Source organism: Rhineura floridana, chromosome 4 (genome assembly GCF_030035675.1).
Source record: "Rhineura floridana isolate rRhiFlo1 chromosome 4, rRhiFlo1.hap2, whole genome shotgun sequence".
Classification (NCBI taxonomy): domain Eukaryota; kingdom Metazoa; phylum Chordata; class Lepidosauria; order Squamata; family Rhineuridae; genus Rhineura; species Rhineura floridana.
In genome coordinates this window covers 112245722-112272394 of record NC_084483.1, presented here as the reverse complement: position 1 = coordinate 112272394, position 26673 = coordinate 112245722, and the positions used below count along the sequence as shown (strand labels likewise).

Genomic DNA, 26673 nt, shown 5'->3' with positions numbered 1-26673 from the left:
GACTTGGTAAACCTGGATCCCTTTGTCCTCAGACACTGTTACTGAGTTCTAGGCATCAGGGATCCTGGGAAATGTAATGCTGCAAAGTGTCTTGAGTCCATACTGTGGCCTCGAATATCCCTGTGTCTTCCAAGTGGTTTTTACTCTGCTGTTGGAGCATTGTCAGTGCCAGGGAGGGAAGCAAGCCTTGAACAGATCCCTCTAGAGGTCTTGCCAATGTCCAACTGCTGTCGTGTAAGTTTGGGGGAAGGAAAGGAACAGTAAGAAGGGGAGGAAGATTGTCCGGCAGCAGTGGTAAAGTGTACTGCAGTATAAGTCAGGCTCAAATTCAGAAGGATCTGAGCCTGGCTTATCTTGTACTGGGATGGTCTCCAGTTTGCCTCCATCACTTGCAGGAATTGGATTTTCTGTCCTAGGCACCAAAAACTCTTGGGCTATCCTTGCAAATGGTACAGCTGTCACCTACCATATTCCTATATCATGCAGCAAGGCAAGAACTCTGATACTACACCTGCCAAATAGGCCAGCTTAGATAAGCAGCAGCAACTGGCACCCTCAAGTGAGAAAATTGGCACTAGTTACTGAATGGGTGTTCAACTCTGTATTGCATATCCCTAGGGCAATCTGGCCTAATTCTAGATGCTGCATACCACACCCATTAAGCTAGTTTAGCATATCAGTTGCACTGAAGAATACACAGAAACCAAAGACAAAAGAAATGCCATCTCAATTGCAGTGGGTCATAAAACTGGGCTATACATAAGTATTCTTTTTCCTAGAATGTAGATGATTTATTATAAGAACTGTGCATAACTGATGATGGGTGCACCTGGGTAATAAGATCCCACATATACAAATAGGACAATTTTTGGAAATTGCAAGGAAACATGTACACTGCTAGGGAAATTGGTAGAGAAACACTGAGCACATGCACACCTGCTATAGGGAGTGTCATGAAGCATGTGCAAGTTCTGAAATGCAGCCAGTATTCTTCATTTGGGTTTTCATTTCGAGAATAACACCAGGTGTTCTGGCAACCCACAGAATTTGCTAACATTTTCATAAGTGCAGTCAACCAGTGTTCTAAGATGTATCATAAGAAAAAACATTTCCTTTGGAATTCCATCTTTGTCCATCAGTGATCAGGGTTAAAACTTTGTATGTATGTTTATCTATATGCAAAAGAATTCTGGCACTGTTAATTGAGTTCCTCTTCCTTTAACAAGCAGCAATTTTAATATACATACAGAAATCAATGAGACCATCATATGTACCAAGGACCTGATTGAAGTAGAAATCCCAAGTACATTCTTCCTGTCAAAGAACCCTCCAATATTAGTAAGTACTCTGATTTCATAATTTTAAATAAGAAACCTCTACAGTCCTTTCAACACGAGATAATCCCCTCTATTTCTGATATTTACATGTGACTGCCAATGTGTATGTAGCAGCCACATACACATACAGGAGGTATTGGCTTGGGGAGCCCTGAGGTTTGCAGAACTACCAAAGAAATATCTTACGATGGTGGTGGGACCCAAAAATGGCCTAATGAAAACTGAGCATGCTCAGTGGCCATGGAATGCTGACTGACTCTTGTGGGAAGAAATGAAAACTGCAGGAGGGGGAGGGGAAATGGAAGGGCATGGCTGGCAGCCTCAACAATTTGCAACATTTTGTTGTAGGTCCCATTTATTTATTTATTTTAAATTCTGGATACTTCCCAGTTTTCTGTTACAATTCAATAAACCAACGTTGTTTATAATAGTCCTTATCACTATCTCTAGATTATAGATTTGTAGCATAAAAGAGTATTATTTATCCAAATATTCTTTATTGTGATATGCCTCTATCTTCATCTTCATGTGCTTTTTATTCTGGCGGTTGCCAGCCAGTTGTTTATAAAATGTGACCTGATACATTGCAGACTATGCCACATCAAAAATTAAGAAAATCCCAGATCTATCTTACTGGCTTCAAGCATGAAATACTCTGGTTATGCTCTGAAAAAGTGCAGATTAAAAAAGGGGAGTGGAGACTTGGCCTGCTGAAATTCTGATAGGGTTGCTAGGTCAGAAGCATCCCAAGCCTGAGATTTCAGGGGTGGGCCCTAGTGATGTCATGGGGATGGGCCCTAGTGATATCATGGGGCAGGCCCAAGTGTTGCACCCCAGGCACACCAGGAGTTAGCCCAGGGGGAAGAGTCAGATGAAGATGAGGTCCCTGGGAGTGTTGAAGGAAGGGAGAGCGCAGTCAGCCCACAGACTCCATCGGCCAGGCTCCCCATCAAGGCAGTTCCCGCTCTGCCTGCGAGCCCCCCGCCTGAGCTGTTGGGAAGCAGCCCCTCTTACGTGCCATCCACACCCCCACAGGAATCCCCACCTGGCACTTCAAATGCTTCCCAGTCAACCAGCTTCCCACTTTCTGAGGTTGAGCCATCGCCTATCGAAGTCCCACTGTCAGAGGGGCCAGCGGAGGCTCGCCCCCCTCACCCCGTGCAAGATGATGCAAGAAAAGGGTCCTTGAGAGGGTGAAGGAGACTTCTGAGCCACACCCTGGCACAGCAGCTGGTCACTTGAGTTCTCTAAGGACTAGCTCCTCTCAAGTGGCCTGCTACTCTGCAGAAGTCTTCGCTTCCGGTTGGACAGTCCAGTGCCCGATCGTTGCCTGGTCCTGCGCCTTCACACGACAGCCTGGAGGTGCCTCAGCTTCCACCTCTGCCTCTGAGCCCAAGCTGTCTGTATGAAGTGGCGGCAGATGTACCCTAACCCCTGGCTTCCCCTCAAAGCTTCCTGACTGCACTGGTTCCTTCGGGGAGCGCCAGATCCTCCTCTGACAAGGAATCCTCCAGCACAGGCACACCCAATCTATTGCAAACTGTATGTCATTTCACCTGTGTGTGGATAAGATTCTGGTCTACGTCAGGCAATGTTGTGTTCAGTCAGCAAAGAGCAGGTCTTTGGATGCAGCAGGCTTTTGTGTCTCCTTGTTTGGGGCCACGGTAGATTTATATATCCATTGTTGCCCCCCTGACAGAAAATACTATAGAATGCACGGCAGTATCTCTCTTGCAAATGTTAACGTCCCATTTGCACTCATGTGAATTCACTTTCTTTCTCTTAAAAAAAGAAGCACCAAATAGACATTCAGGGCCGATGCTTCCTTAAAAACAACACCATGGAAGAGGCTGTTTATTCTGTTGTAATGGCAGAAAAATTGCATCAATTTCAACAGAATGCGTTGTGGGGCCTGATCCATAGAAATCCAGGGGAGAGGCAATCAAATTTGCGAGAGGAAGGCGACAGAAATTAAAAATAAATAAATCTGGAGGTTAAAGAAGAACAGGAAATGACTTCTTCTCCAGCATCTGCAAAATAAATCCATTTAAATTTTTTTAAAAAAATATTTGAATAATTTAGATCCCATTTTCATATCTGAAAGTACTCCAAAGGGCCTAGCAACAATATGACAGCAATGGGGAGGAGAGCCTGGCTGGGAGTCCAGAGTCTGTGAGTTCAAATATCTGCTCGTGTCTCCCGGGTGTCAAGGGCCAGCTAAAGATCACCCCCACAGGGAGTGGCTCAGAGGTTATGTGCCCTGCCACCTGTGCAGCCGTGGGCAAGCTGCAGAGTCCCAAGGAGCCCAGTTGCCCCCCAGCTGGCAGTGGTGGACAAGGAAGGGGCTGGCTTGTGCAGCTGTGGCAAGCTGAGCAGGCCCTAGCCAGATGGGGAGGACTAGCCTCAGAGGGAGGCAATGGGAAATCCCCTCTGGATGCTGCTTGCTATGAAGGCCCTGTTCATGGGGTCACCGTGGCTCAGGATCGACTTGGGGGCAGCCCATTTCAATTTCCAGGAATGTCAAACATCTATGCTGAACAGCAAAATGCATAGTTGTACATTGTCACTGGAAGCTCTGGTGGCCTCAGTGGCTGGGAGTGGTTTTTTGAATGCTGGCTGGTTACAGCTACAGCCCCTTTTGGCTATTGTACTCCATGCTCTGGTAACTTCCAGACTGGGTTATTGCAATGTACTCTACGTGGAGCTGCCCTTGAAGACGACTTGGAAGCTTCAGCTGCTCCACAGTGCAGCAGCCAGATTATTGGCAGGGGTTCTGTTATCAAATTTCTACTTCTCGAGCCAACAAGTGAACTGAAACACCGTTATCCTTTGAAATGTGCAGTTATTCATATTTTGCAAGGCAGTTCTCTGGCTGAACAATGTGTGACACAAATGCATATATTAGGAGAGTGTGTGCATAAACATGCATGTATTGGTGCAAATAACATACAAAAATGTATTATACTGGGGAAAATTGCTTGGAAAAGTGTCAAAGCTGCATGCAAAAATGTGTAATTTGGGAGAAATTCACACTAAAATGCTGATGAATGTTCATGAGGATGTATTTTAAAAAAGCAAATTGCTGTGGAAATATGGGGAACTGAATTTAAGACTGGAAAACCGAGAAACCAAATTGACAGATTCAATCATCCCTTCTGCCATAATATTTTTTCTTAATATAGACGGTACTGTATAAAATAAATAAGACTGCAGCCCAAAAGCATAGAAACCCAACCTAAACAACCTCTGAAAAACTCAAATGTTAATGTATCTATTAGAACATCTAAAGTATTAAATACAATTTTAATATATAATAGCTAGCAATCAGAAAGCATTATTAAAAACCATCATGTATGGTAATAAAATATTCTTAATGCATTCCTTGCATTCAAATCTTGTATGATGGTTTTTGAATGGATGAATGAATGAAACTTTATTTTTACCCTGCCCTTTTTCCAAAAACTGGAATTCAGGGCGGCTTACAGATAAAACTACATGTAGTTAAAAACATACAAAAACATACAATTAAGATACAATTAAACTATACGCAACCTTAAAACCATGAAACAGGCACTTAAAATACTAAAAAACAATTTAAAATAATACAAATAACAGCATAAAACAATAAAACAAACCTTGTAGAGCCCATCCTAAACACCTTCTATCCCAAAGGCCTGTTGGAATAAAAAAGTCTTGCCGACAGAAGGATGGCAAGGAGGGGGCCATTCGTGCCTCCCTAGGAAGTGAGTTCCAGAACCTAGAAGCAGCCACCGAGAAGACCCTATCTCGCATCCCCACCAATCCCGCTTGCGAAGGTGTTGGGACTGAGAGAAGGGCCTCTCCTGAAGATCTCAGGGCCCGGGCAGGCTCATATAGGGAGATATGGTTTGACAAATAGCCTGGACCTAGGCTGTATAGGGCTTTATAGGTCAAAACCAGCACTTTGAATTGTGACTGGAAACAAACTGGCAGCCAGTGGAGCTGTTGTAACAAGGAAGTTGTATGGTCCCTGTAACCAGCCCCAGTTAACACTCTGGCTGCAGCTCTTTGTACCAGTTTAAGTTTCCAAACAGTCTTCAAAGGCAGCCCCACATAGAGCACATTACAGTAATCTAAACAGGATGTAACTAAGGCATGCATCACCACAGTCAAATCAGGCATTTCCAGGAATGGGCACAGCTGGTGCACCAGTCTTAACTGGGCAAAAGCACTCCTGGCCACCGCCGAGACCTGGGCCTCCAAGTTCAGAGCTGAGTCCAGGAGCACACCCAAACTGCGAACCTGTGTCTTCAGGGGGAGTGTAACCCCATTCAGCACAGGCCGAATCCCTATTCCCTGATCTGCCCTTCGACTGACCAGGAGCACCTCTGTCTTGTCTAGATTTAGTTTCAATTTGTTCACCCTCATCCAGTCCATCACTGATGCCAGGCACTGGTTCAGGACTAGGACAGCTTCCTTGGGTTTAGGTGGAAAGGAGAAATAGAGTTAGGTGTCATCCGCATACTGATGGCACTGAACCCCAAACCCCTGGACAACCTCTCCCAGCCGTTTCATGTAGATGTTAAATAACATGGGGGACAAGACTGAACCCTGAGCGACCCCATAGGTCAATGGCCAAGGAGTCGAACAGGAATCCCCCAGCACCACCTTCTGGGTTCATCCCTCCAGAAAGGAATGGAGCCATCGTAACACAGTGCCCCCAAGTCCCATCCCAGCAAGGCGGTCTAGAAGGATACCATGGTCGATGGTATCGAAAGCCGCTGAGAGGTCCAGTAGAACCAACAGGGACACACTCCCCCTGTCCAGCTCTCTGCGTAGGTCATCCACCAAGGTGACCAAAGCTATCTCTGTCCCGTAGCCGGGCCTGAAACCAGACTGAAATGGATCCAGATAATCTGTTTCATCCAAGAATCTCTGGAGCTGGGCGGCCACCACACGCTCTGTTACCTTGCCCAAAAATGGAATGTTGGAGACTGGCTGATAATTTCCCATTATAGAGGGATCCAGGGAGGGCTTTTTCAACAAAGGCCTTACAACTGCCTCTTTATACACATTGGGATTCTGCCTTGTTGTAAAGAGGCATAAACCATTCCCCTCACCCACTCGGCTAGTCCCTCTCTGGCACTTTTAATGAGCCAGGAAGGGCAAGGATCTAGCAGACATGTGGTGGCTCTCGCCTCTCCAAGGATCTCGTCACATCCTCAGGCTGTACAGATTGAAAAGAATCCATTATTATTGGACAAGCAGGAGCCAAAGTTACATCCCCTGAGATTGTATCAATTTTAGAGTCCAAGTCAGAGCGACTCTGAGCGACTTTATCTACAAAGTGCTGTGCAAATTCTTGACAGCGGGCTGTTGAGTGGTCTATATTACCCTCCCGGGGGCCAGAGTTTAAAAGACCCCTGACCACTCGAAGCAGGCTTTTAATAATGGAAATAAATAAAACATCACCTCAGGCATCAAAATGCCTTGGGCTACTCCTGTGCTGTGGGAGTTAGTTCCTTGCAACTGCAGCCATCATTTTAGCATTTTTTTAAAACCAAGCAAAACAAAAAAGAAAAGAATGCCATGCTTTAGATTCCATTCTCCATCCATCCAAGCAAGAGGAATTAGCAAAGTTCAAGGGCAACATTTCAGATCAGGTGACCTCTGTCCCTACGGCTTGTTTCAGGAACAAAATGCCCACTACTTGCCAAAAATCAACACAGGATGCTGCATGCAGTGAATCAGATCATTGGTCCATCTAGCGCAGTATTGCCTGCAAAGACTGGCAGCGGCTCTCCGAGGTTCCCTCCCAGCCCTGCCTGGAGATGCCTTTGGGGATTGAACCTGGGACCTTCTGCGTGGAAAGCAGATGCTCTACCACTGAGCTACAGTCCTTTCCCTGACAATAGTAAGCAGGAGGTACTCAAGCAGAGGCTGGTCAGGGATGTGACCTTAGGGACATAGGATGCTACTTTCTAACCGAGTCAGGCCCTTGGCCCATCTAGCTTGTACTTGGAGATGGTGGGGATTTAACCTGGGACCTTCTGCATCCAAAGCAAGCACTCAACCGCTGACCCATAGCCCCATCAGGTCTTGCTTCTGGCCTTCCCAGGGGCATCTAGTTGTCCACTGTCCCACATGAAAATGGAGATGGACTGCCTTCGGATCGATCCTGACTTGTGGCGACCTCATGGGCGGGGATTTCGCGGTGTGCAGTGTGCAGAGGGGGTTTACTATTGCCAATTGCTGGATCGTCACCTTGTAGTGGTGAGTGGGCTTGCGTGTTCCACTGAACCCCGTGAGCGATGCCATCGGGAGTCATGTACTCCCAGCAGGATCACCCATGGCGGTAAGGTCAAGGGAGAGGAACCAGACAAAGAATGATCCAAGAATGTCCTCAACAGCCCTGGTCTCCTGCTGGGAGGAAGGGCGGGATATAAATGAAATAATAAATAAATATAATAAATAAAATGGCAGAACAGGCGAAGGATAACAATGTGTATGTTACAACAGCTGTGAAGGCGGATGAAGGCTGCAGCGGATAAAAGACTTCCAATCGTAGTGGTATCCATGACATTGCATCAAAGCCTTTTTCTGTCAAGATTTTGTGTTGATCATTGTGCGCCGATCTCCCCACATAAAACAAATTCACTCACGGATGTCTTCCAACGAAATTATCTTGGAAGACAATCTTACTCGGCCACAAGTGATCGCCAGTGAATGACTATTGGGCAAGAAACAAACCATCATGCAACCAACAAGGTCCATCATCAGTGGGTTTAAGGGGGTTGAGCTGAGCACATGGAACCACTGCTGTTGTTTCCATGGATGTAAGGGAGTGAGGTTAAAGGTAAATGAAATGCAAACAGTAAAACAAAAATAAAAGACAGTAATGATTTCCTAAATGCAATACCATACCAACTACAACAAAATTCCTTTGAGTAAGGCAGAAAACTCAGCATCCCACAACCAGTCAGGATTCCTAACCAAAAACCAAAACTAAAAAACTTCTGGCAACCAGTCAGCCAAGGTCACAGAAATCCCATGCAGATTCTTCCTTTGCAGGTCTCTGATTTGCACCTTAATGACCCGGAATGCCACGGCACTGAAGTAGGAAACCTGTACATATTCAGCATTAAGACCAACTTCACAGACTGTGGAACAAGAATGGTAATATGCAAATGATGTTGCTGTGGTTTTAATGACTTTCTACATGATTTCTTTGTACACCACATTTGTTCTTTTGCATGCTGCTTATTTAGTATATAAACAAACTGCCTTTGAAGAGTGATAGAATCTCACAGACATTAAATTCAATGTGGAACTGAATAATCATGTACACTGTCTCTTAATGCAATCCATAAAAGCATCCTTCTCACCTTTTAGAAATACACTGAGAATGGCAGTAACACTAGGATTAACATGTGCAACTTAGGCTTTATGTGCAGCTTATTTTTGTGTTTGCAGATGTGTGTGTGTGTAGTATGTATGTTACGGTGGTGATTTTATTATTTATTCAATTTTTTTACCCATCCTTCACTTGAAGGTCCCAGGGTGGGTTACAGCCATTTAAAAATACAGTATTAAAACACTTTAAAACAAGTTCCACTACATCATGTGATTCTATGATTATGAAGCAAAAATAATTGTTTAAACATTATTGGGTGGCAGGCAGAAACTATACCCTTGTCATTGTCTCAAAATCTCCTCCCCCCAAGTGCATTTGTGAGTTATCACAGCATTCTGTCATATACTAGGGTTTAAGGACAGTCTGTCTACCTATAGTGCCTCCCCAACCCATGGAATCTGCCTCTCCCTAGGAAGAATATGCCACTCCATGTGTGTTCCTTAATCCAGCTCTGTTTCTTTCAACTGGAAGAGCAGAATGACTAGGAACTCTACTGGCTCTGGTACTCTGCTGAATGGACCCTTGATAAGACATCCATGGGGATCTTCCTTATCTTACTGGATGCTCTAGCTCCCTAAGGAGCAAAGCGTTCAAGTCAGAACGCACAGCTTCAGAGCAACCTTCAGATGCTATTGCCATCATGTTGTTATTTTGCTATCATTCTAAATCTTGGGACTTATTAGAATGTTGCTGTGTTTTACTAACTTGCAGGATTCAGATGGTGCACATATTATTTTTATCAACACCATACAGAACAACTTCTCTGATATAATCACAAGAACTTTTATCAATATCACATTTGCCTGCCGATACCCTATTAATTACATGGTACAGCAACCTAATGGAGAAAACAAAATCATTGTTGATATCAGGTAAGCCTTTTACCCTTGTTATTTACTTTATACCAACAGTGTGTCAATCTGTCAGTTTTGGTTTCTCTCAATTTCTCATTTTTCTAATCTTAAATTCAGCTCTCATAATTTCCACATCAGTATGTGATTTTTTAAAAAAAATCTGCATGAAACTTTGTAGATTTTTGCATGCAATTTCTCTCAATATATGCATTATGGCATAATGCATTTTAACATTTCCACAAATACAAGCATTTTTGTGTGAAATTTTCTGTTTTATATTCATTTTTTGTTGGAGAATTGCACTGCAAAGTCTGGAGAAGTGTGTTTTTCTAATGATAGCTGCATTTTGGTTTGCATATTGATTCAGGAAGTACAAATTACATCAGTTTGCATTAAAATGAAAACTGAACAAATTTCTTCCCCATCCCAATTCTGGATTAAAGTACTTGAGAGGCATCTGGGCAAAATTGGGTTAATCATTGCACTAAGTAAGCTGCGTCTACAGCCATACTACCCTGAACATGCCCGATCTTGTCTGATCTCGGAAGCTAAGCAGGGTCAGGCCTGGTTAGTACTTGGATGGGAGACTGCTTGGGAATACTGGGTGCTGTAGGCTTAGAGGAAGGCAATGGTAAACCACCTCTGAATACCTCTTACCATGAAAGCCCTATGAATACATAAAAAAAAATCATAGGGTCACCATAAGTCATAACAAAAGTAAGCTGCATAAACCCTGGGCCCTACTGAAGTGTAACAATCTGAGACTGCTTCCTTGAGAAGAGTAGGACTGTCTTGTTTAGAGGTCTCACCTTGTTTTCCATAGTATTTCTTCTGTGCGGAGAATCACAGAATAGTAGAGTTGGAAAGAGCCTATAAGGCCATCGAGTCCAATCCCCTGTTCAATGTAAGAATCTAAATTACAGCATACCTGACAGGTGGCTGGCCAGCTGCCTCTTGAATGCCTCCAGTGTTGGAGAGCCCACCACCTCCCTAGGTAATTGGTAATTGGCACTTGGCACAAGAGGCAGAAATTCATTTGGTTAGGAAACAGTTGTCATTGTATCACTATATTTGGGAAACTTTCACCAGCTGAACTTCTGCCTGTCACGCAGCTGGTCAAAGTCACAGGAGATTGCCAGAAAAAAAGTTGCAACCTTACTTAAACAGATCATCTGGTCACTAGAGCTACTGCATTCCTTGCAACCTGATCCTAAACATTTATGTATTGCATTGCAGTACCACTGACACTGCGATGTCAGTGTTGCAATTTCTATAGCTAGTTCATGCCTAAGCATGCTAAAATTTCCCTAGTAAATCACATACACTTTTATTAAAGGGACCATTCCGACACTGCCATAAAATTATCAGGGAAATTGTGGCATTTCAGCAGGGTCATTATATCTATGTGTCTTTGCTTGACAGGTCCATTATACTAAATACAGAAGATGGTAACTTCTCCGTGTCCATGTTGCTCTACAAGGACCAGCATTTTGAAGATATGTGGACTACCATTCCTTTTCTAACTCTAGAGGACAACATATTTGTCAAAGTGAAAATGGTATCTGGGGTTATTGAGTCTCTGATGAGTCAAGTTGGTACATAGATAGCAAAGGCAAGACAGCTTCATCCCATCTAGTACAAGAAAGATTTGTTAGGAAAAAAGCAAAAGAAAAATGAATCCGGGAACACCTTAGATCTTTACAATTTACTTCTGATTTACTTTATGCTCATCCGTTTTTTGAAGGATCATAATATATATATAGTTTAAAACTGAAAATGAATTTCCTATCAGAAATAGTTTCAGATAGAAAGTCCCAGTGGGCTTAGGGAGGGGCTTGCCTTTCAAGAGATTTAAGGCTGAGAGCCACCAATGTCCAAATCAGCTGTAAGCCCCAGCTGTACTGTTCACAGAGAAATCCTTACCAGGGGTCTGGGGAGGAATGGAGCAGTGGATTCACTACTGCATCCAAGGCCCTACTGTCTAGCATCAGTCAGGTTGGAAGGCAGGAAGCTTCTCCTCCCCACTTTTTGCTATGCCAAGAGTTGGGCTGTGGGCGCACTAGTTGCCTACAGCAAAGCGTTCCCATTGGCCACACCTGGAGGGACAATGTGTTGATCTGCCAATCACTGTGTGTGGGGGGGGGCTGTTGCCCAGCAGACCTCTCTCCATCAGTGTAAACTGGCAGGGATAAACCTATGCACCATCCTAACTCTGTTCACCCATCAACATGGGGTGGTGGTATAGCATTGGGCCACTCAGTCTGTTTTCCAATGTCTGTGCTATGCTTTCGTCTTCACCATTAATTCTCCACAAATATATGCTGCTCCATTTTTATAATAATCCTTTGTTCTATTTTCTCCATGGTACTTTCTTTCAGAAGCTAGGAAGCATGACTTTTTCTGAAAAATGTTCTCAGGTCAGGCCTGCTGAGGCTTGGCCGATAAGATGCTAGAGGAAAATCTCCCTCAGGAGCAATAAACCTAGATTACATAATCCTGTTCCTACTGCTGCTTTTCATTTACAACACCTTCCTTCCCCTTGCAATTGTTTGGTTTGAATATCATGGTTGCCATTTGCGGAACGGTTGCATTGACTTTGGTAGATTGTTTAATTGGAATGCTAGAACAAAGTGGAATTCTCATATCATGCCTCCGTATCTTCTAGCTACCTTTTTCCAGTTTACCTGTTCAATGTTCCCCAAATTTTCCTATAAATTTCTTCCTTTGAAAACTGTTATTCTCTTCCTTTCCCTTTCATAATCCATTGGCTTTTGAGGGATAGAGGCAAGCCAGAAGAAATGCTGGATGATTAACTCTCTGAGATGCCCTAAAATCTAGTAAAGTAGATAGAAGGAGGTTCATTAAGGAAGGTCACTATTGGTTTCTGTGGCTTTTTCCCTCCACAGTCTTCATGAGACATCTGTCCCTGCAAATCGTTGCTTCCTTTTGCAGACTGTTTTTCACCATTACCTTCCCACAGTGTGTGTTAGATCAAAAACAACTGCAGTATGAAAATTATTTAAAACAAAATGGAAGAAGGCATACACACTTAACAAATGCAAGTTTGTTTATGCAGGTTTATTGGTGGTTATGCTAAAATCAGCTGATGTTTCCTTTAAATACAGATATATGAACAGATTAGAAAGGATTGAAGGAAACAATAAGTCACTCAGACTACCTGAATTTGAACACTCATGAGTACATAAAATAGGGAGCCAAGAGCAGGACTAAAGAAAGTATATATCTGCAGAGCAAAATAACTCTAGATCTCAAGCAAAAGACCTATACCACACATTACAATGTATGCTGGGAGATAGATTGTGGAAAGGTCACCAAGGCAATTAGCTGGACAAAAATTCTGTTCAAGTGAAACCCAACATTTCAAGAGTGTCTAACAGATGCCCCAGGGAAACTCATCATGAGCAGAGTAGGAAGGTGACAGCTAGGGATGAAGGAGGAATTTGGTTTGGATCACATTTTAATATGAACCTACCTAATTTGCATTTACTGAAGCAATACAAGAACTAAAATTCAGCTGTCCTTTGGAATTCACACTTCTCCACATTTTACAATGCAGCTCTCTAACCAAAAATAAGCGCAAAAATGTGCAGTTGTGTGTGGTGGGTGGGTGGATGGGGGAATGCATTATATTAGAAAAAAATTGCTTACAACAGCGTATATATGTAGGAGAAGTGCATACTAAAATGCTGGTGGTTTAAAAAAAGATTTGCAAACTGATGCAGAAATGTGCTGAGCTTAATTTAAGACTGGCAAAATTAGAAACTGAGTGAAACTGGAGCTGACTGATCTGTCCATCCCTACTAACAGATACCTTCTGTTTGACCCCAGCATCTAGCAATCAATGTTTCTGGTTAGCTATCATGGCTGAAAGCCATTTAATAGGCCTGTCTTCCATGTATCTGTATAATTCTTTTGACAGAATAGGCTTTTAAGCTAGTGAGTGACCATTACCACACCTTATGGTAGTAAATTGCATTCTGCGTAGAAGGACTTCCTTTTGCCACCCTGAACCTACTGCCAATCAACTCCACTGGGTGACTCTGCATGTGAGTATGATAAGGAGGAGGCACGGCTGCCACTGAAAACAGTGGGGCGTATTCAACATAGCACAACATATCGCTAAGTCTCTGGTTCCACCAGTGCAAGAATTTCTCCTTGCGCAACAGAACTTTCCCCTTTTTCCTCCCCCCATTCACCCCCTAAATCTGTCCTGGGTTTTCCCTCAACCCACCAGAGCAAATCTGAGAATGATGCAGAGTGCACGTGGGGGGAAGAGAAGGGAGAAAATCCCATTATTTAGTTGAATACCATCCTGTAGCCCCACATCTCCCCCTTTCCTGGCAAACTCTAGTGACATAAAATGAGTGGAGTGATGTCATTGTGCTCTGCATTCTCCTGCCTTGGGAGGCAGCAGCCAACAAAATTGATGGGGGGGGGGAGTCTGGAGCATGATAACAGCGCATCCCTTGCTTACAAGTGGTTAGAGGAGAAAGCATGAGATGTTATTTTCACTAGTGGCCAGCCACACCTCCCCTGTAAATTTTAGTCTGACATGTGAAAAAATGTCTGTCTTTTTCATCCTACATGGCTCATAATTTTATAAATTTAACACCAAATAAGCAAGTTTTCTCTGCCCCTCCCCCCACATTCAGAATAACAATACAAATCTGGCCTTTTGGGATTCAGCTCAGAATTGTATTAACAGAGCCCAGTAAGAGGGCATTAAGAACTTGAGCAGTGCCTTCTCAAATTCTCCACCCCATTTGTGGGCTAAGTTAGGGGGATAATTTCAACATGAGGGTGGTGGTGGTGGTGATGGAGGAATTGTTCCAGTTTCTCAGAGAAAAGGCTCACCGTTAGCAGTGGCAATAGAACTACCTCTTCTTTCCCCCACCCCCATTGTATATGTGTGTATGTGTGTGTGTTTTATGCTGCCACTGCAAGGGCCTACAGCAGCAACTGTGTTGGCAGCCTGGTCACCATTTTGCATCCTCCACAATGTCCTGGACCTAGCGTTCTGGCACATTGTGGGGGGAAATTGTGGCTGGTACAAAACATGGTGGAGATTATTTGAGGAAAATTCTGCCAAATGGCTTTCTGGGAGGTTGATTGAGAAAAAGGAAACTCTCAGAAAATGCCTTCTAAGACATTTCAGCTCAGGTGTGTTGAGAACTGCCATCAGCATGCGCTTTCCCCCTCCTTCCAGCTGTAGGATTTCATAGCTGAGCTGTAAATATCAGTTAATGCTGAAAGTAATGGGATTTTTTAAAACAGTAATTTGTGGGAAGGTTTCATTTGTGGTAGTGAGTAGCAGTCATTGTTTAGATGCTGGTTTCATTTCTCTGATTTTGGTTAGATTTACCTCATGTTCAGATATTATGCATTAAATACTGACTTTTTACACATTCCCTGTTTATGTTCTGTCTCTGTGTCTGGCAGGTTCCAGGTAATTTAATAATGAGGCTTGAAAACTGCTGGTCTACCCCAACGAAGGATCCTGTTCATGCTGTTCAATATTTTTTTATTAAAGAGAGGTTGGTAGCCCATCACTGTAGAACTGACAAATCATTCTGAAAATATATTAGCTGAGTTCCTGGCATATAAATTAACATATAAACTACAGGTACTGTATATGATAATTGTGCCCATTTAATTTAGATTTACATATGCAGTATTTTTCCCCTTCCCTCCTTTCTTTTCCTTTTTTTAAAAAAAGACACAAAAACAAAACAAAACTATAAAGCTGCTGTGAAGGAGATGCTGTCAGATGAAAACAAAGCCATGCTTCAAGAGCTCACTGTGAGCTCACTGAAACCCTATCTTTTATCGTTCAGCACTGTGGGATTCTAAAAATGAATTCTGAAACCAGTTTAAACAATCTGCTGTTTTGCTAGTAATATCAGACTCCTATACTTTATTGTTTTTGAGAATACAAAGACACACACTAAGGTAAGTTGCAATGAGAATATTAGCAAAGGGTTGCTTTGGTGAAGGATGTCGAATTTCAACTCTCAACTTTACTGTTTCCTCGCTTCTAACCTGAATGAGCCAGAGGCTTATTTCTTAGGAACAGCAGATGCACTTGCATCTTGACTAGTGCCATCTCTCTTTATGTAACAGTAAATACACGTTTGCTTGTACACAACTAATTCCAGCACACATACTTGTATATCATTCACATTTACAAACACATTTGCCATATGCATCTATTATATTTCTGTGTGTACAGTATATGTGAAGCTTTACTTATATATGTAAACAGTAAACCAGTAAAGCAGCCTTGAACAATGGCAGAATCTATCATTTCAATGGACATCCTCAAGTACCTTGGCATATGGCTTTTTTATTCACGAGGGAGGGGTGGATAGACTTTCTTCCTTTATCTGTCACCAATGTGTCTCTTCTCAGCTTGATAAACTGTTGGCTGAGAAAGTTGTGAACTTGTACTTGCAAGAAACAGAGAGCTATTGATCATAAAAGGCTGACAAAACTGAAAAAGGGCCCAATATTCTAGCTATTTGATGCAATTAGCAATGCCCGCATGATAAAGTATTCCAATTGCAATATTTTTTTGAGTAGATTACAATGCCCCAAGACTGGGTTTCTGCTAAGTGGTCTATCCATGTATGTATGTGTGTATTCATTCTTTTGCAGAGATACCAGATTTTGATGTAATTAACTATTGTTTTTCCTGCACAGCTGTCCACAAATCGTAAAAGATGAAACCTTGACAGTAATAGCAAATGGAGAAGGTGAAGAAGCAATGTTTAGGATCCAAATGTTCAAATTTGTTGGCATCTTGTACAACCATGTTTTCGTACACTGCACAGTTCAGATTTGTCATAGCACAGCAGCTGTTTGCAAACCAGTAAGTGCAGCAAAGCCACTCAAATTTTGATTTTTACAGGAAAATTTCACATTCAAAATTTGAATTCAAACTTGCATTCAAAGCTGAGGATATATTGGTTCCAGTGTATTACTGTAATAAGGAATGAAAAGGAGATATGGCAAATGCCATTTTTTTCTAAGCAGTTAGTCTTAGCTTTTGCTGATTTTCCATTCAAAATTTAAATTAAACTGTTGAATTTAGCAGCTGTTGATCTGTGATGAATATTATTTCTGTTTTAATGCATGGAATAAGTCATTTTACTGTTGGTTCAAATTAGATAATCCCTTTTATTTTGTAGTCTGAATATGTTGTTAATCTTTTATTAGCAGAATTGTATGATGTTAGGATTTGAACAATCGGGACATCCTGACTCGACATCACATCACTTAAACAAGTGGAAATTGGCTAAATATCATCATTCCACTTACTTTATATTTTTATATAAATAGGCTCAACCTGACTGATCAAGAATTAATGACAATGTTCTATGGGTTAAAGTGAAAGCTGGAAATTTTAATTGGTAAATTAATAAATTAAAGTTTCATCTGATCAGCAGGGTCCAATTTTTAAGTGGTTAGGTTATGACTGAAAGACCTACTAGTTTGGGGTTTTAGATGTTATTATGGTTCTGGTGTGTTACTATAAGAAAGGAATGAAAAGAAAATATGAAAGATGGCCTGTTTTTCTAGGCTCTAGGTTTTAGTTTTGCTGGTTAAATTGCACACTATTTTAACACTTCTCAATGTGGAATAACCTCTGACAATGGGTGGTATTCAATGCTAGTCCTACTCAGAGCAGTCCCACTGAAGTTAATGAACATGACTAACTTAGGTTCATTAATTTTAATTGGTCTACTCTGAATAGGATTTAGCTGAATACTAAACACACAGGCTGGCCCCAATCATGTATAAAGTGGAGTGAGAGGCAATTTACAGTGCAATCCTATAATTCAACGGGACTTACTCCCAGGTAAATGGGTATAGGATTGCGTCCTAAAGTAGATATGTGCACAAGTGGTGCTGAACTCTTTCCCTCTCTCTCTCTTTATTTCCAACCTTCTCCCCCAGCTGGACTCTAATAGTGGAAGTGAGCCTGAGTTGTGACAATAATATTTGGCAGCAGCCTTTGTCTACACATCCTTTAAAGTTCCCTCATTGGTTCTTCAGATACAAATATTTTCTGTTGTTCTGTTCCACTTAATTCAATGTGTCTCTTCAGTGGGTCACACATTAATATTCATCATCATGTGGCAACTCGAAGATGTGGTTGACCCATTGGAAATCAAACATTGCATAATCATTAATACAATGGCTTTAATTGGAGTGAGTTCATATACCAGATTGTAGTTCCAAGCTGTTGTAATTACAAGTTAACAATTTATGGGTACATGGGTGTGTAGACCAGCCCTTCATTTTCCACTAGAGGTGGAATGACCCAGCCAATATCCACCAGACCATTTGCTAGTCAGAGCTGGAAGCCTTCTGCCTTTGTCTGGACCAATACATTCTACCTGAGTCTGTAAAAGGTCAAGGCCAGGGAGATGGGAATGCTCCTTGGGGCTGACCTCTCCTGGTTGATTTTGCTTGGGACAGAAGGCAGAGGAGGGAGGGTGGAGGAACTCCTGCCTTGCCAGAGCAAGATTTGAGCTACAATCTGGCATACAAGAGTCTGGCACACAAGAATTATTGCGGCTTCCTCCCCTTCCTGACTTGGAAGGTTACAGTGGAGCAAAGGGGTAGCTCTGGCTAACAGCTAGAGCGTGAGTATGTGCTTCTTTTACAGATTCTTGAATCATACCCTTTCAAACAAATAATGTAGTGTCATAGGAATGTATCAGAAAGAGTACTTAATCCGAATGGCAGTGTAACCAGGTGACCTTTACTGGCAGTCAACTAGCAAATGAGCTTGGCAATTAAAGCAGGGCTTTCTAACAGATGCAGTATAATATCCTGTTTCAGAACAACACTGTTCCTTAAAACTTTTGGTCTTGAATCACTGGCTAGTAGGTGACTCAATAGAGCATTCACTTCAGTATCCTTGTGGATTGTTTTAGAAAATAGATACTTCTACCTTAGCAGTGGTTGCAATTGTTCTAAAAAAGTTTTCATAGAAGGATTTATTTTCCTAACGTTATAATGAAAATGTCACCAGTCTGAAATATTAAGCAAGGAGAGAATGAAATCAGAAGTCAGTGTGGCATTTTGGAAGGAGACTTAACATCAGAGGCTAGCTCTATATGGTTTATAAAATAGTTCAGGCCAATGATACAGTACTATACTACTGAGTAGTAGGGTTCCAAAGGTGAGTCATGATCCACAAGGATCATAGGGAGTTTTGGGGCTAGTTCATCATGGGACTCATTACTCACTTGGTCAGAGTAGAGATGCATAAGAATTAAGAGACATGACATCTCAAATTCCTATGTCACACAAAAGGAAGGAATATTATTTGTGCTATTTCATTTAGTTTCCATGTTGAGTAGTATCTCCTGCAGTAAGCATTATGTCCATCAACTGTTCCCCCTCTCTCACACATACATGCTTAACCCTCCTCCAGTGTCCCCTATCATTCTCTTTTCACTTTTCTTTGGCATATCTCAGTGGTAGAACATATGCTCTGCATATGTAAGGTCCCAGGTTCAATCCTTGGCATCTCCAGGTAGGACTGGGAAAGACTCCTGCCTGAAACCCCAGAGAGCCACTGCCAGTCACTGTAGAGAGTGCAGAGCTAGACAGGCCAATGATCTGTCTAGCTGTAAGGCAGCTTCCTATATTCCTGTGATGGGTAGATTGCAACAGAATCGTGGGTTACAGATATACAATTCTAATAGTCCTGAAAGGTGGGTTAAGCAACTTTATGATTAAACATTGATTTATGTGCCTATGTGTCGCTCTTCACTACTTGAATTGGAAAACTGTGTCAATATATATTTCATTCTAACTGGTGAGTTATATTCTACTATGTACTCTTTTACCAAATCAAGAGGCAGTTTACTTGTAATCCTAGGATATCTTATTGTGAGCTACTGCACTTTGAGACACGCTTGGGCCCACACATATTTACTAGTTTGCATTTTTCCTAGAACTGCACAGACAAGGATACTCTGATCAGAACTAAAAGAGAAGTCACACCTTTTTTTAGTCACGTGGTATCTTATGGCCCTATAAAACGTAAGTTGGTAGATAATGAAGAGGCTAATGTTGGTAAGTAAATGGCTAAAAACTGCAAACTTTAAAATATAATTCTTCCATTAAGTTATGGAGAATAGTAGCAGTTCTATTTTATAGTATACAAATATTACCACCATATAAAGACAGATAAAATCTTTAGTCTTATGAAGAATGGATTAAAGAGATTCAGTTTTAAATTCCACGAACAACAAACAAGTCTGCTCCATTGCCATCCTAGTTTATGTTGTGATTTTTAGATATAGAAATGTGATCTTGCAAGTTGCAACAGTGAGTCTTAAAACATGTGTGGGGAACCTTTGGCCCTCCAGATGTTGCTGAACTATAACTCCTATCAACCCCAGCCAGCATGGCCAATGGCCAGGGATGATGGGAGTTATAGTTCAACAATATCTGGAGACCAAAGGCTTCCCACAACTGCTCTAAGGTCACATCCACACCATATATTTAAAGCCCTCTTATACCATTTTCACAGTCATGCCTTCCCTCAAAGAATCCTTGGAACTGTATAGTTTATGTATTCTGAGAGTTGTTAGGAGAGCCCTTACAGAGCTACAGTTCCCAGCACCCTTATTAAACTACAGTTCCCAAGAAACTTTGTGGGACACCATGATTACTAACGTGGTATAAGAATGCTTTAAATATATGGTGTGGATGTGACCCTGGCAATCTTTGTCAAAAGTCAGTGGATGACATTGAACCAAGTCAGAGCAGACAAACATCCATTCATTTCAATGGGTCTAATCTGAGTATGGCTATCTGGATTTCACACATTGACCCTTTATTTGTTGAATTATTATGCATATCCGGTTGACAAAATAGTTAATTTCTGTTGATGAAGAGTTATATAGTTGCCAAACGGTATGTAGCAAGTTCTTTGAAACTTCAACTGGATTTCCATCCCCTAAAAGGGGCGTTACAGGCCATCTGCTTCATGCAGGAAATCCACAACTAGAGCAACCCCCAGCAGATGGCTGTCTAATCTCTGCTTTATGATCTCCAGTAAAGGAAAGCCCATCACCCACCTAGATAATGTGTTCCATTGTCAAACTAGTTTTACTGTAAGGAAGATTCTCTTAATGCTCAACCAAAATATATCCTCCTGTAATTTTAAGCCCATTAGATCCGGTCCTGCCTCTGGAGCAGCAGAAAACAAATCTTTGTCCTCTTCTGGATGCCAGCCCTTCCGGTATTTGAAGAGGGCTATATCATGTCATCCCTCCTGCCCGTCGAGTCTTTGATTGTACAGACTAAACATACCCAGTTCCTTCAACCTTTACTCATAGGACTTGTTTTCCATTACCCTGACTACTTTCATTGCCCTCCTCATTTGGAAATGGTTCCAATTTGTTTACAACCTTCTTAGCGTGCGACATCCAGAACTGGACACAGTACTCACCACTATTAAATGCTGTTTTTAGTGTGCCCTTTTTTTCATTTTACAGTATGTGGTTCACCCTCCATTCTTAGCAGAATGCCTTTCAAAGCAAAGAGAAACCACTCCAGGGACTGGCCAATAAATAAGCAGAGATGCATATGTGTCACATGTTCCATATTCAGCGTCTTTAGTGAAGGGGGATCTCAGTGAGCTAGGAGAGTTGGGAAAGGCCTCTACCTATGATCTGAAGAGCCCTTTCTAGCCAGAGTAGGCAATACACTGGGCTGGATGGACCAATGGTCAGTATAATGCAGCTTCATGCGTTTGTAGCAAATATCTAAACCCAGCATATTCCCCTCTCACTGTCTTTGGTGCGGGTGAAGTCCATGTTGGTATTCTGTTTAAAACAGCATGTAAATATAATGCAAGTTTTATGATGGTATTTCTTTTTACACAATTTAGGTTTGGTGACAAAGTGTTAACTTCTCTGAAAATATTTCTATTTTCTTACAGATAAAGGAAAACTTCCACCGGTAGAAATTTTGATCCTTAGTGGAATTCTAATGGCTGTTCTGGTGACTATTGTAGTTTTTGGAAACCTTTTGTTTCAGTCAAGGAGGACATACCCTGCTATGCAAGCACAACTGACAATGTCCCGTTTTCACAGTTCTGAAGTGCCATCATGAACAATTGTTCCTACACTGCAGCAACTGCACTGTGTTGTAGCATATTAACATTTACATATTTTATATACATCTCAAGGACCTGGGTTAGTACTGATATTTCTGTCCAGCTGCAAGTAAAATTTACCGAAAATAGGAAAAAACATTTAGTAATAAATGTAAGTGAACCTATAATCCGAGGATGTGTAGGGCCACTTCACATGTGAATTGTGTTTTTGTGTACAAAAAAGTCTATCAACTCCCTGAAGATTGTACATATGTACATTTTGCTGAGTGTATGTATAGTACGAAGGCATGCGTCTCAGCATGATCATTACACTTTATGAGCTGCATGCTGATTGCATATTTTTTCCTTCAGAAAAGTGCTATCCACATAAGAAATTAATCATGATGAGTGAGTAATCTTTTCTTAGCTACATACATTATATACATGTCTCCCAGGAAAAAGATTGTTTTTCTCAGTTTATTTCCAATTAAACAGTCAACAAGTGACATGTCATGTCATTTTTAATGCATGATACCTTAATCCTAAACATTATAGGTATGATCCACAGTGTAGGTACTCAGATGAAAACCAGGGCTTTCCCATTGTTGGCTATGGAATGCCTTATGTTGCTGTTAATTGTCTTCAATAGGCAAAGCATTGTTTGCTAGCAGAAAATAAAACTCAGATCAGGGGTGGCAAAGTGGTGTGACCCACCAGATGTTATTAGACTACAACTCTCATCCCTAACCATTGGCCATGCTGGCTGGGGCTGATGGGAGCTGGAGCCTGACAACATCTGGAGGACCGCAGGTTCCTCATCTCTGACATAGATACTTCACAATCTCAAAACTATGCTACTGAGTGCTAGGAGTCATTTATTGTACAATCCTGTCACAATCCTTCCCTTTACACCATTTTTTCGATGTGCTGCATCAAAGAGTATGGTACAATTGTGCAGGATTAGCATTTGTTAATTTACAAAATTCAGCATGCCATTTTGTGAAGTGTATGAAGATTTTTCTCACCTGCTTAAAAGCAAAACAATAAAAATGTTTCTGAATAAAATAAACACTGAGATACTGCTAGAAAGTTTGTAATACTCAAGTGAAATGATCAATGAGATTTTATTTCCCTGACCTACAGTATTTATAACAACTTCCAGAGAGGTAGCCATGTCCCATCTGCAACAGCAAAAACAACAAAACAGCTTGTGGCACCTTAAAGAACAAGAGATTAAAATTGATTATCTGTCAACATCTTACTGTGATAAGTGCAGCAGCATGCTTAGTCCACTCACTCACATAGACCCATTATTTTCTCATGCCCAAGTCAACGCTTGTGTGCACATGTAGTAGAGGCCTAAACAGGGAAAGACAGGGACTCTACAAATGCTAGGTCTTCTGTACCATTCCCCTCCCCCTAAAGTACAGGGGTTATTCTGAGATACCACCAAACCCAGCCCCAGTAGTAGGTTGTATATGTACACTTCTGCTGAACATTATTGTCTTTCATTAAGAATACTATTATCAAGAATTCAGTTGAGCAGGATGAAAGCACACCACACAAGGAGCCATCAGACAAAATGATTCTAGATTCTTCTGTCCACAAGTTCAGCAGCAAAGGGCCATGCCTTGAAAAGAGGTGAGGGTGGGAAAAGATGCATGTTCTGATCCCCGTTCTGTCCCACAGTCCTTCTGATGGCAATGAGCTCAGCCCATCTTCACCATGCATCTTCAGGATGCCAAGGGGAAGGGGACCGGGCTTCATCAGCACATGATCCCAAAGAAACCAGCCCTGGACCCCTTGGATTGCAATAACTATTGACCAGTCGCAAATACTGTCTTCTTGGGGAAGATGGTGGACAAAGTAGTGGTAGGGCAGCTGCAGGCATTCTTGGATGTCACAGATTACTTAGATCTGTTCCAATCTGTGTTCAGGCCTGGCTATCGGATTGAGTTGCCCTTGGTTGCCCTGACAACGGGACTGGGGAGTGCAACCTTCCCAGTCTCTCTGTGGCTTTCAATGCCATTAACCATGGTCCTCCCGGACCAGCTCCATGAAATGGGCATTGGGGGCACCATGTTACAGTGGTTCTGATCCTATCTATAGGACCAAGTCTAGAGACCCCTGACAGTTATGCTATGCGGAGCTTAATTTCCAATGCTATTTAATACCTGTATGATGCTGCTGGGAGAAGTCATTAGGAATTTGGAGGCAAGGTCCCATCAATACCCAGACAACACTCAGTTCTATTTCTCCATAATATCTCAATCAGGAGAGGCTGTGTGGGCCCTGGACCAATGCCTGGAAGCAGCGGTGGGATGGATAACAGAAAACAAGCTGGGCTTCAATCCTGGCAAAACAAGAGGGGCCTGTGGGTGAGTGGTTCCCATGCTGAGAAATGGGTCAATTGCCTGCCCTGGCTGGGGTTGTGCTCCCCCTGAAGGAGAAGGTATGCAGTCTGGAGATGCTTCTGGATCCAGCTTTGTCACTGGAGGTCTAGGTAACCTTAGTGGCTAGAAGCACCTTGTACCAGCTGCTCCTGGTAAGACAGCTATGGCAGTTCCTGGACTGGGACAGCTCAACCACAGTAGTTCAGGCACTGGTGACTTCAAGACTGGATTATTGCAATGCACGCTATGTGGAACTTCCCTTTTGCTTGACCCAGAAACGGCAGAAACATGTTTTTAACAGTTTTTATTGATAATTTTAATGTTTCTTGTGAACTGCTTATAGTTTTTTTTCACAATCAAGTGGTATACAAATTTTGTTAAATAAACAAAATAGGCGGGTCATCTCCAGAAGGTAGTGCTTGGGGAACACTGCTCGACACCGTGGGTTCTCCAATGTGGAGTCCCACAGGGGTCAGTTCTGTCTCCCATGCTTTTCAACATCTACATGAAGCTGTTGGGTGCGGTCATCAGGAGTTTTGGAGTGCGTTGTCATCAGTACGCTTTTCATCTTCTTCAGGTGAGGCTGTCAATGTGCTGAACTGTTGCCTAGCCACGATAATGGACTGGATGAGAGCTAACAAACTGAGGCTCAATCAAGACAAGACTGAGATGCTGTTGGTGCGTGGTTTCTCTGATCAGGTGGTGGATATACACCCTGTCCTGGATGGGGTTACACTCCCCCTAAAGGAGCGGGTTCGTAGTCTGGAAGTCTTTTTAGATCCTTCCCTGTCACTTGAGGCTCAAGTAGCCTCGGTGGCACGGAATGCGTTCTACCAACTTCAGTTGGTAGCCCAACTACGTCCCTACCTGAGCAGGGAGGACCTCACATCAGTGGTATATGCTCTGGTAACCTCGCGATTGGATTACTGCAATGCGCTCTACGTAGGGCTGCCTCTGAAGACAGTCCGGAAGCTACAGCTTGTGCAAAACGCGGCGGCCAGACTGATAACGTGGACCAAGCGGTCCGAACACATAACACCTGTTCTGGCCTGCTTGCACTGGCTTCCAATATGCTTCCGGGCCAGATTCAAAGTGCTGGTTTTAACCTATAAAGCCTTATACGGCGCGGGACCATAATACCTGCTGGAACGCCTCTCCCGATATGAACCTGCCCGTACACTACGTTCTACATCGAAGGCCCTCCTCCGAGTTCCGACTCATAGAGAAGCTCAGAGGGTGATAACTAGAACTAGGGCCTTCTCAGTGGTGGCCCCCGAACTCTGGAACAGTCTCCCTGATGAGGTGTGCTTGGCGCCGACGTTACTGTCTTTCCAGTGCCAAGTCAAAACCTTCCTCTTTTCTAAGGCATTTTAATCTAACTTAATTTAGTTTTAATATGTGTTGTAATTGCTATTAGTTTTCTTATTCTTTTACATTGTTGTTGTATTTTACTATGGAATTTTTGTATATTTTTGCACTTTGTTGTACACCGCCCAGAGAGCTATGCTAGTCGGGAGGTATAAAAATCTAATAAAAATAAATAAATAAATAAATAAATAAATAAATGAATAGTACACTTTTTAGAGCTCAACAAGCTCTCCCTCAACAGTAATCTACAGCAGCCATTCCATCAGACTATAGAAGGGTGAGAAAGAGAGGACCCCAGGGAATCTTGTCAGTTCTGCTGAAAAACCAGCAACTTTGGGTTCCTGTCCTTGAAATTCTTCTATTTCAGTTGGTCATTACAAGAACCCTGCAGTTTAAGAAACAGTGCTGAGTTTTCTTTTTTCCACCTCCCTCCCAAACCCTTTTCCTTTTGTGTCATGCCTTTTAGACTGCTAGCCAGAGGACAGGGACTGTCTTATCAATGATATTTGTAAGCTGCCCTAGGGACCTTCTTGGGCTGATAAATGGGATAAAAATTCTTTAAATGAATAAATAACCTGTGGTCCTCCACAGATTGTTGGACTCGTTCCCATCAGCCCCAGCCCCCAGCCACTATGGTCAATAGGATTCTCACATATATATAGTCTCACAAAGTGCAGGCAAATGGGTGAGACAGACTATAACATAAGAGACCACTGGTATTTTTAGATAATAAATATCAAAATCCTAAAAGAATACTTTATACAGTAGCCGAAAACCCCTGCTGCACTTATCTGCAGATGAAATTTGGCATCTTCTGGGAATGAAGAAAAAATCAATTTATTTGAGGAACATTTATTTAACTGTAAATAGTAAGTAGATGAAAGCCCACCATGGATCCATTGGTTTGTGGCAACTACTGCCCGGTTGCAAATACCCCCTTTTTAGGAAAGGTGATCAAGAGGGTTGTGGTGCAGCAATTGCAATGATTCTTGGATGGAATAGATTATCTTGATCCATTCCAATCTGGATTCAGGCCTGGTTACGGGACTAATTCGGCCTTGGTCACCCTGATGGATTACCTTTATCAGGAGGACAGAGGGAGTACAACCCTGTTATTCTTACCTGATCTCTCATGAGCTTTTGATACCATTGATTATGGTATCCTTTTGAGCTGGCTTGGTGG

The 26673-nt window shown here is 42.3% G+C and overlaps 1 protein-coding gene and 1 non-coding gene across 2 annotated transcripts; both read left to right on the top strand.

Annotated features, from left to right (window-relative positions):
• The first annotated feature begins 364 nt into the window (after nucleotides 1-364).
• LOC133384175 (pancreatic secretory granule membrane major glycoprotein GP2-like) lies at nucleotides 365-21931 on the top strand. The gene is made up of 9 exons (XM_061626099.1): nucleotides 365-449; nucleotides 1250-1338; nucleotides 8388-8492; nucleotides 9442-9602; nucleotides 11007-11142; nucleotides 15045-15139; nucleotides 16305-16473; nucleotides 19577-19697; nucleotides 21574-21931. Exons 1-9 carry the CDS (start codon nucleotides 365-367, stop codon nucleotides 21744-21746), a joined length of 1134 nt encoding a protein of 377 aa, XP_061482083.1. The 3' UTR covers nucleotides 21747-21931.
• Nucleotides 10082-10200, top strand: LOC133384754 (5S ribosomal RNA). Its single transcript, XR_009762684.1, has one exon. It is a non-coding gene; the product is annotated as a 5S ribosomal RNA (ribosomal RNA).
• Nucleotides 21932-26673: the final 4742 nt, after the last annotated feature.